This window comes from Pongo pygmaeus, chromosome 3 (assembly GCF_028885625.2).
Source record: "Pongo pygmaeus isolate AG05252 chromosome 3, NHGRI_mPonPyg2-v2.0_pri, whole genome shotgun sequence".
Classification (NCBI taxonomy): domain Eukaryota; kingdom Metazoa; phylum Chordata; class Mammalia; order Primates; family Hominidae; genus Pongo; species Pongo pygmaeus.
In genome coordinates this window covers 95,365,186-95,384,912 of record NC_072376.2, presented here as the reverse complement: position 1 = coordinate 95,384,912, position 19,727 = coordinate 95,365,186, and the positions used below count along the sequence as shown (strand labels likewise).

At 39.4% G+C, this 19,727-nt stretch overlaps 1 protein-coding gene across 2 annotated transcripts in view; it reads right to left on the bottom strand.

The window, feature by feature from the left end:
• Positions 1-1,497: 1,497 nt before the first annotated feature.
• COPS4 (COP9 signalosome subunit 4) overlaps positions 1,498-19,727 on the bottom strand; it is a 35,809-nt gene continuing 17,579 nt past the window's right edge. Inside the window, exons 5-10 of one of the 2 annotated variants that reach the window (XM_054486302.2) lie at positions 16,971-17,124; positions 16,643-16,793; positions 14,376-14,546; positions 11,058-11,173; positions 8,824-8,908; positions 1,498-1,999 (exon numbers count right to left, since the gene is read on the bottom strand). In XM_054486302.2, coding sequence (XP_054342277.1) covers positions 1,866-1,999; positions 8,824-8,908; positions 11,058-11,173; positions 14,376-14,546; positions 16,643-16,793; positions 16,971-17,124 — 811 coding nt within the window. In that variant the 3' untranslated portion in view covers positions 1,498-1,865. The remainder of the gene's footprint in view (positions 2,000-8,823; positions 8,909-11,057; positions 11,174-14,375; positions 14,547-16,642; positions 16,794-16,970; positions 17,125-19,727) is intronic. The other variant, XM_054486304.2, reaches the window with a different exon arrangement.

Genomic DNA, 19,727 nt, shown 5'->3' with positions numbered 1-19,727 from the left:
TTGTTGACACTCTGATTTTATTTTATTTATTTATTTTGAGACAGTTTCACTCTGCTGCCCAGGCTGGAGTGAAGTGGTGTGATCTCAGCTCACTGCAACCTCCGCCCCCAGGATTCAAGTAATTCTGCTGCCTCAGCCTCCCAAGTAGCTGGGATTACAGGCATCTGCCACCATGCCTGGCTAATTTTTGTATTTTTAGTATTTTTGTATTTTAGTAATTTTGTATTTAGTAATTTTGTATTTTTAGAGAGTTCCCATCTCTCTGCTTATATTACCTATCTGTTCTTGAACGTTGTCTATTTTTTTCCATTAGAGTCCTCAGCATGTTAATCATAGTTGTTTTAATTTCCTGGTCTGATCATTCCAGCACTCCTGCCAGATCTTAGTCTGGTTCAGTTGCTGGTATAGCTCTTCGGATTGTGTTTTTTCTAAACTTTTAGCATGCTTTATAATTTTTTGGTTGAAAGCCAGACATGATGCATCAAGTAATAGGTAATGAGGCTTTTTTTTTTTTTTGAGACAGAGTCTTGCTCTGTGTCCACGGCTGGAGTGCAGTGGCACAATCTCGGCTCACTGCAACCTCTGCCTCCCAGGTTTAAGCGATTCTCCTGCCTCAGCCTCCCGAATAGCTGGGATTACAGGCATGCACCACCACACCTGGCTAATTTTTCTGTTTTTAGTAGAGACGGGGTTTCGCCATGTTGCTCAGGCTGGTTTTGAACTCCCGGTGTCAGTGACCTGCCCACCTCAGCCTCTCAAAGTGCTCGGATTACAGGCATGAGCCACCGCACCCAGCCAGTAACTAGGCTTTTAATATGAGGCTTTATATTAATTTGGATAGGAGCTGTGCTGTATTTGAGGTTTACTGTAGCTGTCATTGTTACCATTTTACTTTTTTATATGTATTTATTTTTACCGTTTAAGAAAATATCTAAATAATTACCATTTTAGTGATCCTACCAGTCACTAACCAGCAGCCTCTTCTCCCAGTAAGCTGATCCCAATTGTGATTCTCTGTATTTGCCTGTCTCTCCAGGGTTGTGAGTGGTGGTTTGCCCTATGACTTTAATTCTTCCATGGATCTAAGAAAAGCCATTGATACTCCAATCTGTACAGTTTTTTGTTGGTTTTTGCTGTGAGGAGGGATGTGATGACTTCCAAGCTCTTTACATGTTGGAGCTGATACTAAAAGTCACCTACATACTTTTTTAAGTCCTTTCCCCATGTTTTTCTATAAAGCTCAGCTAAAATAACCCTCTGTGGAGCCTTCCCGGACTTCTCTCTCCTAACTGAAGAGCTACTCTCCGTGTGCTCTAGTAGCTGGAGCAAATACAAGCATTAAACTTACTGTCTCTTGGCTCTTTGACTCTTTGGATGCCTGCAGAACAGGCATTATGACTCATCTTTGTATTTCTAGCATAGGGCATAAATCAATGTCTGCTGAACCAAAGGAAAAGGGAACAAAATACTCTTCGCTAACTAAAAACAAAGTACTACTTTTATTTGGCTCATTTCTCCATTTATTAGAATAACCACATTTGGAGAGGCATGAAGCACTTAAGTTTTACATGACTACAAAGTTATCACAAATCTCAAACTTTTTAGCCACAGATATTTCACCTCTGTTTAAAGAAAAAGCTTTCAAAACATCTGAGTTAGCTTAATACACAGAGACCCTGAAATATATGGGAACTACATATTTTTAAATGCTTGTACTTCCTGCTCTAATAATGTCTTCTTTAAACGGAATCCAGCATAAAAGGGATTGAAATGTATAAGGTCATGATGCAAATGCTTTGGAGATAGTGAAACTGATCTGCACAACATGGAAAAAGATGTCATGTGCACAGAAGTTCTGCAAGGATTCACTGAGCCATCTGGGCTTCCATGGCTTGTGCTGTCCATTCTGGTGCTGTTTGACTAATTTTCTCCAAAAGGTTATTCACTTGGAAACAAAGTGATTGGATCTGCTTGTCCCACGTTGGCAGGGCTTCTCGTGCTAAGGGGAAAAACAATGTACAAAATTAAAATTATTCCTTTGTATTCACAGCAACTGTGAGTTAAAAGATACATACTTTTTACATGCCTATTCTTGGAACAGGCATGTTCCTTTTAAATACCTAAAAAACAGAAAAAAGCCATTCAAAAAAAAATTAAAACAATAAATACTTTTTTTTTTTGAGATGGAGCCTTGCTCTGTCACTCAGGCTAGATTGGCAGTGGCACGATCTCGGCTCACTGCAACTTCCACCTCCTGAGTTCAAGCGATTCTCCTGACTCAGCCTCCCAAACAGCTGAGATTACAGGCACCTGCCACCACGCCTGACTAATTTTTGTATTTTTAGTAGAGATGGGGTTTCACCATCTTGGCCAGGCTGGTCTCGAACTCCTGACCTCATGATCCACCCGCCTTGGCCTGCCAAAGTGCTGGGATTACAGGCATGAGCCACTGCATCCAGCCAATACTTTTATTAGCTTTTAAAAGTCTAAAACTCAGGCCAGGCATGGTGGCTCATGCCTGTAATCCCAGCACTTTGGGAGGCCAAGGCAGGCGGACCACCTGAGGTCAGGAGTTTGAGACCAGCCCGGCCAACATGGCAAAACTGTGTCCCTACTAAAAATACAAAAATTAAAGAATTAAAAAAAAAAAAAGAAAAGTAAAAATACAAAAATTAGCCGGGCGTGGTGGCGGGCGCCTGTAATCCCAGCTACTTGGGAGGCTGAGACAGGAGAATTGCTTGAACCCAGGAGGTGGAGGTTGCAGTGAGCCAAGATCGTACCACTGCACTCCAGCCTGCCTGGGTGACAAGAGTGAAACTCCATCTCCAAAAAAAAAAAAAAAAAAAAAAAAAACTCTAAAAAATCTTGGCTAATAAAACTAAGCTATTTAAACAGCAGTTAAGAAAAGTGTTTTTTCTTTTTTTAAATTTCTAGCATTTCAAAAGTACCCAAATTACTGGCACAAGGTATAAAACAAAACAAAACAAATACATACAGATGCATGTTATTACTACTACTAGTGAAAACGAAATAAAACCGACTAACCCAACAACCTCAACCACAACAAAAAAAGACTGAGGCTGTCTTTTCATCACCAAGGCTTGCAGATTCATAAGACACTGCCACCTACTGGGGAAAGCAAGTCTGTTTACACATTCAAATCTGTACTTGACTGAAGGATAAATACCATAACATTTAAATCCCTCAAAAAAAGTCATCTTGAATCTACCAGGGTTTTCTCTATACCAACATTATATAGTTAGAAAGAAAAAATTGAGAGGAATGTCCCATTCAAAACAGCACCAAAATTTACAAAAAAGGGCACAGATTTAGTAAAAAAGCAACCTATAAAATCTTTTTTTTTTTTTTTTTTTTTTTTTGAGACAGAGTCTCACTCTGTCACCTGGGCTGGAGTGCAGTGGCATGATCTCAGCTCACTGCAACCTCCACCTCCCAGGTTCAAGGGATTCTCCTGCCTGAGCCTCCCGAGTAGCTGGGATTACAGGCATGTACCACTACGCCCAGCTAATTTTTGTATTTTTGGTAGAGACGAGGTTTCACCATGTTGGTTGGCCAGGATGGTCTCGATCTCTTGACCTCGTGATCCACCCGCCTCAGCCTCCCAAAGTGCTGGGATTACAGGCGTGAGCCAACACGCCCAGCCGCAACCTATAAAATCTTAATAAAGGGCAAAAGGCAACTCGAGTAGACACAAATCACATTCCCAGGTGGAAATATACAATAACATAAAAATACCAACCCTTCTCCTTTAATAAATAAATTTAAAGAAATCCCAAAGACAATCCCCCTTTGTTTTTCTATTTTGCTTTGTAACCAGGCCAAAATTATTAAAGTTAACATAAAAAAATTGGTGTTTGAGAATGGCCAAGATAATTCTGAAAATGAAAACCATTGGAATTGAGGTATATACATCCAACGAAATGCTATTCGGCTATAAAAATGAATGAAGCACTGATTACCTGCCATGACATGGATGAACCCTAAAGATACTATGCTGAGTGAAATCAGCCAAAAGGTCACATGTCACATATTGTATGATTCCATTTATATGAACTATCCAGACTAGGTAAATCCAGAGACAGAAGATGGATTGGTGGTTGCCAAGCTGGGGGAAGGAAGGAATGGAGAGTAACTGCTTAAAGGGCAAGGGCTTCCTTTGGAAAGATGAAAATGTTGTGAAACTAGATAGAGATAAAGAGGTTGTACAACATTGTAAATATACTACAGGCCATTGAATTGTTTACTTTAAAATGGCTACTGTTCTGTTAGGTGAATTTCCTTCTTTTTTTCTTTTTTCCTGTAGAAATGGGGTCTCGCTATGTTGCCTAGGCTAGTCTTGAACTCTTGAGCTCAAGCAATTCTTCCACCTCCACCTCCCAAAGCATTGGGGTCACAATCGTAAGCCACTGTGCCCAGCCCATGTGAATTTCAATTTAACAAAAAAAAGTAGGGGGAAGCAGGAGTTGCTTTACCAATACTAAAATTTATTATAAATTTGTTTATTACCATATTGTTGCAGATCAGTGGAACCAAACAAAGTACAGAAATAGATGCAAACATATATGTGGAACCTAATCAGATAATGTCAAAGATCACAATCTAATCAGAAAGGATGTTTTATTTAATAAATCATACTTGGATAATTGGCTATTCACCTAGAAAAAAAAAACTAGAGCATAACCTAAAATTATCCACAAAAATGAACTGTAGATGGATTAAATTCCTAAATGTAAAATAATATTAGAAAAATTTAGGAAAACACTAGTTTTATTCCAAGATAGAAGAGACTTTCTTAATCAATACAGGAAATTCAAAAGCCATAAAATAAAACATTGACCTATTTGAGTGCAAAAAAATTTAAAAATGTGTTTATGTTATGCATTGTCTTCCAGAAGAAAACCTGACAGAATTCGGCCAGGTGCAGTGCAGTGGCTCATGCCTGTAATCCCAGCACTTTGGGAGGCCGAGGTGGGCTGATCACCTGAGATTGGGAGTTCAAGACCAGGCTGACCAACATAGAGAAACCCCGTCTCTACTAAAAATACAAAATTAGCCGGGCATGGTGGTGCATGAGTGTGGTGGTGCATGCCTGTAGTCCCAGCTACTTGGGAGGCTGAGGCAGGAGAATCGCTTGGACCCAGGAGGTGGAGGTTGTGGTGAACCAAGATTGAGCCATCGCACTCCAGCCTGGGCAACAAGAGCAAAAGAAACTCCATCTCAAAAAGAAAAAGAAAAAGAAAACCTGACAGAATGGAAAAAAATATTTGTGACACATATTACAGATAAAGTTAAAATTATCAGCCAGGCAGCCAAGAGCGGTAGCTCATGTCTGTAATCCCGGCACTTTGGGAGGCTGAGGCGGGAGGATCACGAGGTCATGAGATCAAGACCATCCTGGCCAACATGGTGAAACCCCGTCTCTACTAAAATACAAAAAATTAGCTGGGTATGGTGGCATGTGCCTGTAGTCCCAGCTATTCAGGAGGCTGAGGCAGGGGAATCCCTTGAACCCGAGAGGTGGAGATTGCAGTGAGCTGAGATTGCGCCACTGCACTCCAGTCTGGCAACAGAGCAAGACTCCATCTCAAAAAAAAAAAAAAAAAAAAAAAAAGCCAGGCACAGTAGCTCATACCTATAATCCTAGCACTTTGGGAGGCTGAGGCAGGAGGATCACTTGAGGCCAGGAGCTCAAGACCAGCCTTCGCAACACCACAAGACCCCATCTCAAGAAGAAAAACAACTAGCCAGGTGTGGTGTGTACACCTGTAGTCCTAGCTACTAGGGAGGCTGAAGCAGGAGGACAGCTTGAGCTCAGGAGTTTGAGGCAAGAGTGAGCTATGATCATACCACTGCACCTCAGCCTGGGCAACAGAGTGAGACCTTGTCTCTTAAAAAAAAAAAAATCATTATAACAAAAGCTACAGCAAATTGATACTGGAAGGCCAGAAGGAGAGTTGTGAGGGAAGGGAGGAAATAGACAAGCAATGTTAATGCACAGAAGGGGAAATGCTATATTACTCATCATATGCTCTGTTTGTTTATTCAACACTTATTTCTCATTTACAATGTGCCAGACACTGGAACAGACGTTGGATGTACCATGGAAAATAAGACAGACTTAATACCTATCACCAGGAAGCTTAACTTGGAAACAGAAACAGACATTTAGACAAATAGTTACACAACTGAAAATAACTAAGATAAATGCTAGGAAGAAATTCAGGCTGACATGAGAACACATAATTTAAAGCCATATCTAATCTGGAGAGTCAGGAAAATCATTACTGATTAAGGATATTCAAATTGAGACATGGGACTAAGAGAAGATGGCTGGAAAGGGGTAAATATTTCAGAATGTTTGATAGGGGGAAGAATTTGCAATGCTGAAAAAAATAAAAAGAAGATTTATGCAAGAGAAAGCTAGAAAGGACCAGGACCAGCTTTTGGGAGACTTTGTAGAACTTTGTTCTACAAGCAATGGGGAAAACATTCATTACAGTGTAAACAAAAGAATAACATGATTTAACTATTTCTTTTTTATGCTTGCATTTTTTTAAAAGAAAATAATCACTCCAGCTGTACTAGGGAACTGGACTAGAAAGGAGCAATTGTAGATATGAGAAAGAAAGAAAGAGGTTATTTCTCAACACCTGAAGAGTTTATAATAGTAGGGTTCAGAATAGGCTGGTGAAGAAAAGGTGTGAGCCACCGGTACAGTGGCTCACACCTGTAGTCCCAGCACTTCAGCGATTTTGGAGGTTGAGGTGGGAGGATGGTTTGAGCCCAAGGATAAGGAATATTGGAGAAAGCTAACAATACAGTTTTGGGACGGCTGGTTGGTTAGTCGTGGGGGACACACAGGAAGGGAAGATAATAAATTCAGTTTTTGATATGTTCATGCTAAGATGCCCATGAAGCAATCAGGTAGAAACACCTTAGTAGTAAACTAGAACCATGGGGCTGGGACTTAGAAGATTCACTCTAGAAAGGTAAATGTAGGCATTGTCTACGCAGAGATGGTAACTGAATCAAAGGAAATAGATGAGATTACCCATGGAAACTCAGTAGCATAAGTGGGGAAAGGTCTAGGATTAAGCCCTAAGTAACTAGTATTTAAATTTAAAGGTACTACAGATTCTACAAAGATGACTATGAAGGATAGCTGGAGATATAAGAGGAAAAGTAGAATCGGATGGAAGAGATGACAAAAGTCAAGGCTGTGGTGGTGGGGAGAAGGTTCAAAAAGTAGTGAGAGATCAACACTATTTGATATGTTGAAAAGTCAAGATGAGATTTGGAAGATATAAGGATTTTCATTAAAATGGAGGAGTCTTGAGGATGTGTAAATATTGATGGAAAGAAGCCAGTAGGAAAAAAAGGATAAAACCAGACAAAAATAACTGCTAACCTCAAGTTCCTAAACCAGTGTTTTTTGGTGGGAGGGAAAAGGGAAAGGATCAGAGAAAAGGTCCAAAGCCCGAATGGAAGAACTAGACAGGGTGACGGAAACCATCTGCAGTAAAACACGAAGGAAGAAAAAGATTCACATCTACACCTAAAATTAAAGTGTTTCTACATCTGATAAGTTAAAATTTCAAATTGAATGAGAGAAAAACATAAAATAACTAAAAAAGGAAATTAAAATATTTCATACTGATGGCTTTTTTCCCCTTTGAAATAGGAAACAAGGTTTTCTACTGAGAGTAAATGGGGAGAAAAGTCAGAGATTTAAGAAAAACCAAACCTGAAATAGTCATTGCAAAGTAGGAAAAAGAGTGGACTAGAGAAATGTACCATGAATCCTATGTAGTGCTGAGGACCTGTGACCTTGAATTTAGAGAGGTATCAGCCTGTCTGATGCCTGACTCTTCTCCAGCACAAAAATGATTATGCTAACTGGAAGAAAACAGAAGAGTCAATGGACCAGAAACTCCAATAAGGTCAAGGAAGAACTGAACTGGGAGTAACGGAGACAGACCACAGACCACTAGAGAAACAAGAAAAAGGTTATGGCCAGAGTGAGATATTTCAAATAAAAATTTTACAAGTGGAAAAGTTCTGGGTACAGCAAGGTCCAGGGTGTAAATGAGGTGGGAATAAGGAGCTGGGAAGGTATTAGACGATGAAAAAGTCAAGGGATCCACTTACCTGTCTGCCTCCATTAGTTTAATGAGTTGCTGAATAGGAAATGGCAACTGTCATTTCCACATGCCTGATACATGATATGTGGTCAATAAATATTTGATGCATAAATGAATGAACTGATACAACAATTTGAGTTTCAAATTTTTCCTTAACATAGAAAATCCTGCAGTAAGTAGATTCATGAATATAATTTTTTTTTTTTTTTTTTTTGAGACAGAGTCTTGCTTTGTCACCCAGGTTGGAGTGCAGTGCTGCAATTTCGGCTCACTGCAACTTCTGCCTCCTAGGTTCAAGTGATTCTCCTGCCTCAGCCTCCTGAGTAGCTGGGACTACAGGTGCCCGCCACCACACCTGGCTAATTTTTATATTTTTAGTAGAGACAGGGTTTCACCGTGTTGGCCAGGTTGATCTCAAACTCCTGACCTCAAGTGATCCGCCTATCTTGGCCTCCCAAAGTGCTGGGATTACAGGCATGAGCCACCATGCCCAGCCTCATGAATATAACTTCTTAAAAATTATTTTAAATTATTTCTTTGGGAAATAAGCTCATTCCAGTAGTAAGATTCTGTGTCAAAGGAAACTGTCCAACATGTTTTAATCACAAATATAACAGTTCACTGCTATTTCATTATGACAGAAATACACAAAATCTCTTACTTTCAAAATGAACTATTCCATCGATCTGGTCAATAAATCCATTCATACGTCCTTCGGTTATCATTTGAGATGCTATCTTTTCCGCCTATTGGGGAAAAAAAAAACTCTCAGAAACTTTACCATATCTTTTAGTTATTCACATATGAAAAGAGAACTGAAAGCTTCTGGTTTAACTACCATCACTAAACTTTATATATATATTTATCTGCCACTAGAAGAGTAAATCTTGTAAATCTGGCTATTTCCCAATTCTTGCTGTGCATAAGCCATTATTTTAAGTTAACTGGGATCTGTTTTTCTTGTGAGATTTTGGACAAGAATATAACTTTACCATTTTCTCCTCTGCTTAAAAGCAAACTACCAATTTTTCTTCTTACTGGGATCCACACCTCAAAAAAACCCAAACAAACTAGTTTTTCTTATTTTATTTCAATTTCCACAGTATTTGCTACCCCAGAAACTCTTTAAAAATTGAAAGGTAGATGGTAAAATTCAAAAAGAAATTGAAAGGGTCTAAAAGACAATTAAAAGAAAGCAAAAGGTCCACTACCTAACTCCTGAAGACATACTTAATGTTTACTATGCATAAGCAAACTGGATTGTGACCTGGTCATTTATTAATTTTGACCATCTTCACAATCAATCCTATCAGTCCTGAACAGACTGTGACTAGCATTTATTGTTAAAAATATATCCATCTCCAATAGTCTCAGCAAGAGATCATACCTTAAAGCCTCAAGAAGAAAGTCTCTTTTAATGGTAAATTAAACCTTGACTCCCAAATTGTTCTTCCTTTACTGTGTATTGAATGTGTACAAGTAAAGGAATTGTTAGAAAATTCTAATTAAAATTTCATTGCCAGGCTAGGCACAATGGCTCATGCCTGTAATCCCAGCACTTTGGGAGGCCGAGGCAGGAGGATCACTTGGAACCAGGAGTTCAAGACTAGCCTGGGCAACATAGCAAGACCCCATTTCTTTAAAAAAAAAAAAAAAAAAGGGCTGGGCGTGATGACTCACACTTGTAATCCCAGCACTTTGGGAGTCTGAGGCAGGTGGATCACAAGGTCAGGAATTCGAGACCAGCCTGGCCAACACAGTTTCTCTACTGAAAATACAAAAATTAGCTGGGCGTGGTGGTGTAATCTCAGCTACTCAGGAGGCTGAGGTAGGAGAATCGCCTGAACCTGGGAGGCAGAGGTTGCAGTGAACCAAGATTGCAGCACTGCACTCCAGCCTGGGCAACAGAGCTAGAGTCCGTCTCGGGGGAAAACAAACAAACAAAAAAATTAGCCAGGTGTGGTGATGCATACTTGAAGTACCAGCTACTTGGGAGTCTGAGGCAGGAAGATTGCTTGAACCCATGAGTCTGAAGCAGCAGTAAGCTATGATCGCACCACTGCACTCCAGCCTGGGTGACAGAGCAAGACCCTGTCTCTAAAAACAAACAAACAAACAAAAAAATAAACACAAAAAATTTCACTGCCAGAGAAAAGGGGACGCGACCCATAACTGCATGACTTTCAAGGTTTACAAATTAGCTAAAAGTAAAGTTGCTTAATTTTATTTAAAGTTAAGAGAATATTTTGTAAATGATACCTGCAATACTCTCTGAATGTCATTGGTACTTTGTTGGAATTTATACATAGCCAACCAAACCCTAAAACAAACAATAAAATTAAATTCCCTAGTAAGTCAGTCAACTTCTTAAGTTAAATCCAAGCACAGAAGCTACAACAGAATAGCCTGGAGTACTATATCATTACCGTATCATTCTCTCAAAAAGATGAAATATTTAAACTTTGAGTCAATCTAGGGCACAAAAAAGTAAGGCATGTATCAAAATCTTAGTCAGAAGTCAAAAACCACTATAAAGTAGGTTTAAACAGACACCAAACAAAGACATTCGCAGAAAATGGGTGTCATAACCTGAAACTCCTAAAAGATTTCTATTCTAGGTCACTTTATCACAAAACACAATTTAAAACACCAAAAACACTAAGACAATTCCACTAATAAACACTAGGCCTACTTTAACTTCTAAAGAATGTATTTACTTGTGGCTTTTTAGGTGTAATTCTGCTGTTGTTTCCAACATTTATCTTGTTGGAAGATAATAAATGTTGTTTCCAACATGTATTCTGTTGTTGTTTCCAACATTTATTTTATTTTCTCATTATTTTAATAGTTTCATCTCTTAACTTTTTTTTAAATGTATTGGAATCAAGAAGATACCTTAGCTGCAGGGATCTCTAAAAGAGCTCCAAGTTCTTCGAAGGTAATATTATTATATAATTTGCTTGCAGACAACAAATTGTGTTCAATAACAGCTCTGTCCAAGATGCTGGAACCTTAAACATAAATAAGACAGTTACAAGTTTGAAACTAGTTTTATACTCTAAAAAGATGCATCATTTTTTCTGAAAATATCTAGGCATGTAATAACTCATCCTCTTTAACTCCTCTGATCAAAATTTTAAAAGCAGCCAATATATGATGTAGTTTCATTAATGTACAATTAAATAAAAATAACATTTAGCAAATGAGTGATTGGCAAGTAATTATTAAGCAAATAGATCTAACCCCTTTGGGTTTAGAATCTTGCTTCTTTAGGTTATCAAATTAACTTTTTTTTTTTGAGACAGAGTTTCATTCTGTTGCCCAGACTGGAGTGCAGTGGCACAATCTCTGCTCACTGCAACCTCCGCCTCCCAGGTTCAAGCGATTCTCATGCCTAAGTATCCTGAGTAGCTGGGACTACAGGTGTGCACCATCACACCCGGCTAATTTTTTGTATTTTTAGTAGGGACGGGGTTTCGTCATGTTGGCCAGGCAGGTCTCACCTACCCTCAAGTGATGCGCCCACCCACCTGGGCCTCCCAATGTGCTGCGATTACAGGCATGAGCCGCAGCACCAGCCCATTAACTTTTCTTTCTACAAACATAAATTTTACTAGCAAGCAGCAGCACAACAATCATGCAACCTGTTCTGCAAGCTTGATAAAGTGACCTCTATTCTTTTGGGCACTCCACGAGCATCAAACCAAGGCAAATGTGAGAAATATCCAGATCCAGATCCAGGATCAGGCTAACCTTCCTGAGAGATCAGGCATAGAATCCTCTTTTAAGTGAGGTCATACAGTATCTGATAATGTTCTGGACCCAAGGTCCTACTTTCAATGTATTAGACCACTGGATTCACCCAATGCTTATATATTTCTGCTGAACATTTTAACTACTGTAATGAGTGCAGGGGACAAAATATACTTGGAGACTTCAAGGGAAGTATTCTGAGAACCTCTTTTTCTTACAATGCCTCACTTCTCCTTTTCCAGAATTCCACCCACAATCTGCTAGTTTTTCATTTAACTCCTATCTCCCAGTCTACCTTGCTGCTTCCTCCTTCTTTTCCTTCTCTCAAATATTAGAGGGCTTAATTTTGCACCTTCATCTCTTCTTATCCTACATTGTCTCAATACCATCAAAATGCTGATAATGATCAGACACATATCTCTAATCTAAATCTCCCTTTTGAATTCAGACTTACACAGCCAACTACCTAAATATCCAATCCAGTAATTTTATAAATATCTCAAATTTAATATGTTCAAAAAAGCAGGCAGATGCAGCCAACCCCTATCATCCCAGCACTTTGGGAAGCCAAGATGGGAGGACTGCTTGAGCCCAGGAGTTCAAGACCAGCCTGGGCAACATGGAGAGACCCTGTCTCTACAAAAAAATTTAAAAATTAGCAGGGTGTGGTGGCACACGCCTAAGCTTCTGGGGAGGTGGAGGTGGAAGGATGCCCAAGAGGTCGAGGCTGCAGTGAGCTATGGCATCATGCCAGCCCCAGCCTGGGCAAAAGAGTGAGACCTTGTCTCAAAAGTTTAAAAAAAAAAAAAAAAGGGACTGCTTAGCCAGGCACAGTGGCTCATGTCTGTAATCCCAGTGCTTTGGAAGGCTGAGGTGGGAAGATTCTTTGAGGCCAGGAGTTCAAGACTAGCCTGGGCAACATAGTGAGACCCTCCAACTCTACAAAAAATTAAAATATTAACCGGGCATGGTGGTGTGCACCTGTAGTCCCAGTTACTTTGTTCCAGGCTGCAGTGGGCCATGATTGCACCAGTGCACTCTAACCTGGACAACAGAGCATGACTGTAACTAACAAAAAAAAATAAAAAAGAAAAACTTCTCTCCTCGGTCTGTTCCTCTCCCAATCTATCCCATGTCAAAAAGTAGTACAGCAGGCAGAGGGGAGGCAAGAATAAGGAGTTATTGTTTAATAGGTACAGAGTTTCAGTTTGGGAAAATGTAAAAGTTCTGGAGATGGATGTTGGTGGTGGTTGCACAACAATGTGAAAGTACTTAACGCCACAGAACTGCACACCTAAAAATGGTTAAAATGGTAATTTTTATGTTTTATATATTTATCACAATTTGTTTTTAACAAGGTCTTACACTGTCACTGAAACCGGAGTGCAGTGGGGCAATCACGGCTCACTGTAGCCTTGACCTCCTGGGCTCAAGCAATCCTCCCACCTCAGCCTTCCGAGTAGCTAGAACCACAGGTACGTACCACCATGCTTAGCTGTTTTTCTTTATATTTTGTAGAGATGAGGCCTCACTATGTTGCACAGGTTGGTCTGAAACTCCCAGGCTCACGAGATCCTCCCGCCTCCGCCTCCCAAAGTGCTGGGATTACAGGCATGAGCCACCATGCCCAGCCATAATATATATATTTTTAAGTAGTACAGCAGTATACCCAGTTAAAAGGATTGTATTGCCAGGCACTGTGGCTCACGCCTGTAATCTCATCACTTTGGAAGGCTGAGGGGGGCGAATCACCTGAGGTCAGGAGTCCGAGATCAGCCTGAGCAACATCCGTCTCTACTAAAATTACAAAATTAGCCAGGCGTGGTGGCGCATGCCTGTAATCCCAGCTACTTGGGAGGCTGAAGTAGGAGAATCACTTGAACCCGGGAGGCAGAGGTTGTGGTGAACCGAGATCGCACCATTGCACTCCAGCCTGGGCGATAAGAGTAAAACTGTCTCAAAAAATAAAATAAAAAATAGGCCAGGCGTGGTGGCTCATGCCTGTAATCCCAGCACTTTGGGAGGCCGAGGCAGGTGGATCATAAGGTCAGGAGATCGAGACCATCCTGGCTAACACGGTGAAACCCCACCTCTACTAAAAGTACAAAAAATTAGCTGGGCGTGGTGGCGGGCGCCTGTAGTCCCAGCTATTCGGGAGGCTGAGGCAGGGGAATGGCATGAACCCGGGAGGTGGAGTTTGCAGGGAGCCGAGATCACGCCATTATGCCACTGCACTCCAGCCTGGGTGACAGAGCGAGACTCTGCCTCAAAAAAAATTTTTTTAATTAAAAAAAAAAAATTTTTTTAAAATAAATAAATAAAAATAATTCCTCTTTTTTATGAGGAAGTGTTATATAGAATTATTATTAAAAGATAGCAAGATACTTCTAATTTAACATGATTTTCACTAGTCTGTACCTAAATACTGACTGCCATATACACATAAGACAGGATCATTACCATCAGCCGTAGTTGCTTTTTGGTGAGGCATCAGCATGGCAGCAAATTCTTGAAGCTGATTTCCTCTGATGATCCTATCTAGATACATTTTCTCTAGGATCCCATAGGCAGCAAGTTGCTGGCACCTTTCATCCTTAAAAAGAGTAGCTAGCATCCGAGAACGCTGCTGTCCTAAGAGAAATAAATGAGCATCAAATTTCACAATGTTATTTTTACAATGTTTTATTAGGAAAAAAAAATCTATCTTATGACCTCATTTTTGTCTACTAAATATACAGCCAGTACTCATTATTCATGGTAATTATGGTCTGCCGTCACTGCCGACGCTGAATTATCAAACACTAAACTGCTGCTCCTGTGGGAATACAAAGCTAGGTTCCTGTGAGCATCTGGTCACAACATTTTTGTCAACGAATTAATCTGTAACCTTGTTTTATGTGTGTTTCTGTTTAGAGACATCCTATTTAATATATATTGTTGATTCATTAACATTGAACTCACAGCCAACACTATAAATCATACTTAAATGAAGCTATCTAACACACGTATTTTCTCCATAGGGCACTTAAGAACACTCCCCAGACAGCACTTCAGCACTATGGCTGGGTGCCATTTTAAACAGCAAAATCACTGGTAACAGAACGAAAGTGTGAAAAACATGATCTTAAACAGACCATGAAAAGGACATTTGTGTACAGTATAAAAGTAAAAAAACAAGCAGGGAATCTACATGTTCAACCTCGGGTGGAAACGTGTGTCAGGACATTCAAATGTTTTTCCACCCTGCACATATCTGCAAATGACAGTGGAAGTGCTGCAAGTATTGACTTTGGGGATATGAATAAATTTTATCACGGAGGATAATTCAGAAACATGGAATCCACAGATAAAGAAGAGCAACCATACAGTCATACATGAAGAATTTCGGGCCAAACTGTTACAAGTGGTTGGAAGAACAGCTGATTTCTATTTTCCTTTTCTTATTTGTACTTCTACAATAAACATTAATTATTTCGTTAATAAAAATTTATAAAAGATGAAAAAATATTTATCTGATAGGAGACTTAATATTCATAGTTTCAACTTATATTTTTAAGGAACTTTAGTGACAACTGATAACATTAAAAAAATCAAACTCATGAAAATGATCCTATCAACAACCGTTTTCTTTCTAAATGTATTTCTAGCTCTTTATACCAAAAGAGCCTAAACACAATGACACCCAGAAGCAATGAGCATATCTACCGTCCATATCTTGGTAGCCCATTAAAAAGAACTAGGGATCCTTGAAAAATAGCTGATTTCAAGTCTGAGGCAGGCAAAATACAAGATAAATCCAAGTTCCTTTTCCTGCTAATTCGCAGGGAAGTATTCAAAGATTAATGGCGCCATGTCAAAAAGACATAACTGGCCAGGCACAGTGGCTCACGCCTATAATCCCAGCACTTTGAGAGACCAAGATGGAGGGACTGCTTGAGGCCAGACTACTCTGGCCAACATAGCAAGACCTCATCTCCATCTAAAAAAAAAAAAAAAAAAAAAAGACATAATCTAGTCATGTTTGGAACAATTTAAACATCAAAAAGAGTAACAATTGTAATTGATTGTCATACCCTGAATAAATAAAAAGCTGTGTCAAATATACAAGAATGTTCATAGCAGTACTATTCCTAGCAGCCAATAAGAAATTAGGATAAATGAATTGTGGTATATTCATACAGTGGAACATATGAATTAACAAGGAAAATGAAGAAATATTTTTTTTTTTTTGAGACAGAGTCTCGCTCTGTCGCCCTGGCTGGAGTGCAGTGGCGCGATCTCGGCTCGATTCACGCCATTCTCCTGCCTCAGCCTCCCCCATAGCTGGGACTACAGGTGCCTGCCTCCACGCCCGGCTAATTTTTTGTATTTTTAGTAGAGATGGGGTTTCACCATGTTAGCCAGGATGGTCTCGATCTCCTGACCTCGTGATCCACCCGCCTCGGCCTCCCAAAGTGCTGGGATTACAAGTGTGAGCCACTGGGCCCGGCCCTCTTTTAACTATTCTTAACACATATGCATAATAGGCTGATATGAGCATATTAAATTATTTAACAAATCATTTTATCTCTGTTTTTATTTAAACACTTAAACTACATTTACCATAACTGTATTACGAAGACATCCTTTGGAAGAATAGTTCCTTGCTAAATTTTGCAACAGTAACCAACCTAAAGTTATTAAGCAAAGATAACTGTTCATTTAAGTATAAATTATTACGTGTTTACCTGCTGATGCTAAGATCGTACAGTGCAAAGCATGTTTTAAGGCCTCTAGTCTTTCACTTTCGTGGACTATTGTCTTGTAAGAGAGCTCATTGTACCTTTGTGCAGCTTCAATGAATTTTCTTCTATAATCAAGAACACGTGCATAGCATACCTAACAGAGGGAAAATGTTTCAATTAGGGGACAAATTAAAAAGCAAGAGTTAAAAAAAAAAAAAAAAACAGAGAAACAATTTCTAATATTTAAGAGCATCTATCAGATGTCCTGGAACATCTTAGTATGTTACAATTCTCCAATACAAAATTAATTCCAAATCAACTCATCTGTTACCTTATAATGTATCTGTAATTGTTCATTGGTTGATTCATTCTGAAGCAACGATGCTCGATTTATGTAAGCCTCTGCCTGGACTGGATCATCATCCTCCAGATATAGCCTAGCAATCTTCAAGTAAGTCTCCAGTTTATAATCTACATTGTACTGTCTAGGATGTAACAGAAAAACACATGACTCAACATTTTGTCAAGAAAATTTTAGGAATAATAGAAGATATGTTGTTTTTTCCTGATATATATTCTGGTACCGTAAGGGAATCAAACTTTTTTTTTTTTTTTTTTTTTGAGACGGAGTCTTGCTCTGTCACCCAGGCTGGAGTGCAGTGGTGCAATACTGGCTCACTGCAAACTCCCCCTCCCGGGTTCACGCCATTCTCCTGCCTCAGCCTCCCAATTAGCTGGGACTACAGGTGCCAGCCACCACGCCCAGCTAATTTTTTGTATTTTTTAGTAGAGACGGGGTTTCACCATGTTAGCCAGGATGGTCTCGATCTCCTGACCTCGTGATCCGCCTGCCTCGGTCTCCCAAAGTGCTGGGATTACAGGCGTGAGCCACCGCGCCTGGCCGGGAATCAAACTTTTTACTGCATTACACAAAAACTAAAAAGTTTTATTGAATTTTTATTAACATTAATCACATTATATCTTAGCTGCTTTTAATCCTCAGATAATCTCACAAGCTAAAGATCTTAAAAGAACAACTGCCCAGTTTAGGGGTATATCATATATGACTAATGGGACAACCTTCCTAGAAAATAACTGGGAAATATGCTCTCCAACCATCCTTTGAATCCTTTAAAATGCATATACCCTTAACCCACTATATATTTACCTTTAGAAAATAAATCCTAAGGCTGGGCGTGGTGGCTCATGCCTGTATTTCCAGCAATTTGGGATGCCTAGGCGGGTGGATCACCTAAGGTCAGGAGTTCGAGACCACCCTGACCAACATGGTAAAACCCTGTCTCTACTAAAAATACAAAAAATTAGCCGGGCGTGGTTGGCACCACACTTGTAATCCCAGCTACTCGGGAGGCTGAGACAGGAGAATTGCTTGAACCCAGGGGGCACAGCTTGCAGTGAGCTAAGATCGTGACATTGCACTACGGCCTGGGTGACAGAGTGAGACTTCGTCTCAAAAAAAAAAAAAGAAAAAGAAAAAAAAGAAAAGAAAATCCTAAAAAGACAGCCAGGTATGTGCACACATATGCATCTAAAAGGATATTCATTTGTAAAATTATTTATTTATAAATATCTATGCTAGGAAAAAAACTGGAAATCATCCATTATGATATTATTGGGGATCAAGTTGTGGTGCACAAAAATGGTAGAATACAAGGCTGGGTGCCGTGGCTCACACCTGTAATACCAGCACTTTGGGAGCCCGAGGCGGGCAGATCACAAGGTCAGGAGTTCAAGACCAGCCTGACCAACATGGTGAAATCCCGTCTCTACTAAAATACAAAAATTAGCCGGGCATGGTGGCACATGCCTGCAGTCCCAGCTACTCAGGCTGAGGCAGGAGAAGAGCTTGAACCCGGGAGGTGGAGGTTGCAGTAAGCCAAGATCATGCCACTGTACTCCAGCCTGGGCAACAGAGCGAGACTCCATCTCAAAAAAAAAAAAGGTAGAATACTGTATAATTATAATCTAGTCACCATGTATTTTTCCTAAATGAAAAAACTGGATAAAACAGTAGGTAAAACACTATTAAAATGTATTTCTATACACATATATCAAAATACTAATAGCAATTATCTGTGCGTAGTCAGATTAGAGGTGGTTTTCATTTTCTTCATCTCAGTGGTCACATTTTATGCCAGGAATGCATAACTAAAGACCTCACATAATTCAAAACTCACATGAAACAAGATTAACCCTAACAGAAAAATTAATCCTATTTACCTGCAAAAGTGGTGCCACCATGTGGCAAGAACACAGAGTTTATAATTCACTTGGCCCCAGCTTTGAAAATAATTCTATACTTTATTGATTTGGGGACAAAGGAGAATGGGAGGAGAAATTTATGCAAATTTATTTGTTTGCATACATTAATATTCTGTACCTTTTTCCATTCACAATTCAAATTTACATTGCTTGCTATGCATAGCACTATACTGTTGAATTTTCCAATTTTTTGCCAAGTGTAACTATTATATTGCTTACTTTCATAATCAGAATGAATCATTTTTTGAAAGAAAAAGTTCCCATTTATCCAAAGTCTACATTTAGTCACTTTAACTCGTTTAGAAAACCAATGACATTTTTATCTCTTTGGTTTCCTCACAGATGAGGATAATGCTACAGTACTATAAAATGATAATTATGACCACTGCAAAAAACAGTATCTAATTTTATATTTGTTTCAGCTACCACTGAAAATAAATCAATTGCCCTGTGCTAGGGAGAAAATGCTAGGTAAAGAATGAGACCAAAGCAATCAAGAAAGCCCAGCTTTTTCAAACTACCAAATTATCAAGGTACCTTGAAATGCAAAATTCAACATCTACATATGAAGGCTTTTTTACAAACTGGCTGCTTTTTCAAGGAGCATCATTGCCAAGTAATTTCATAAATAATGCACAAAAGGCAAGATGTCTGAAGCAGTATCTGACTCACTATTGCAAATATTAATGAAGAACAAAAAAAGAATCCCTTGTTCACCTGGTAAAGGAGTAGAAAGGCAGATGAAGTTTTTTTTTGTTTTGTTTTGTTTTTGAGACGGAGTCTCGCTCTGTCGCCCTGGCTGGAG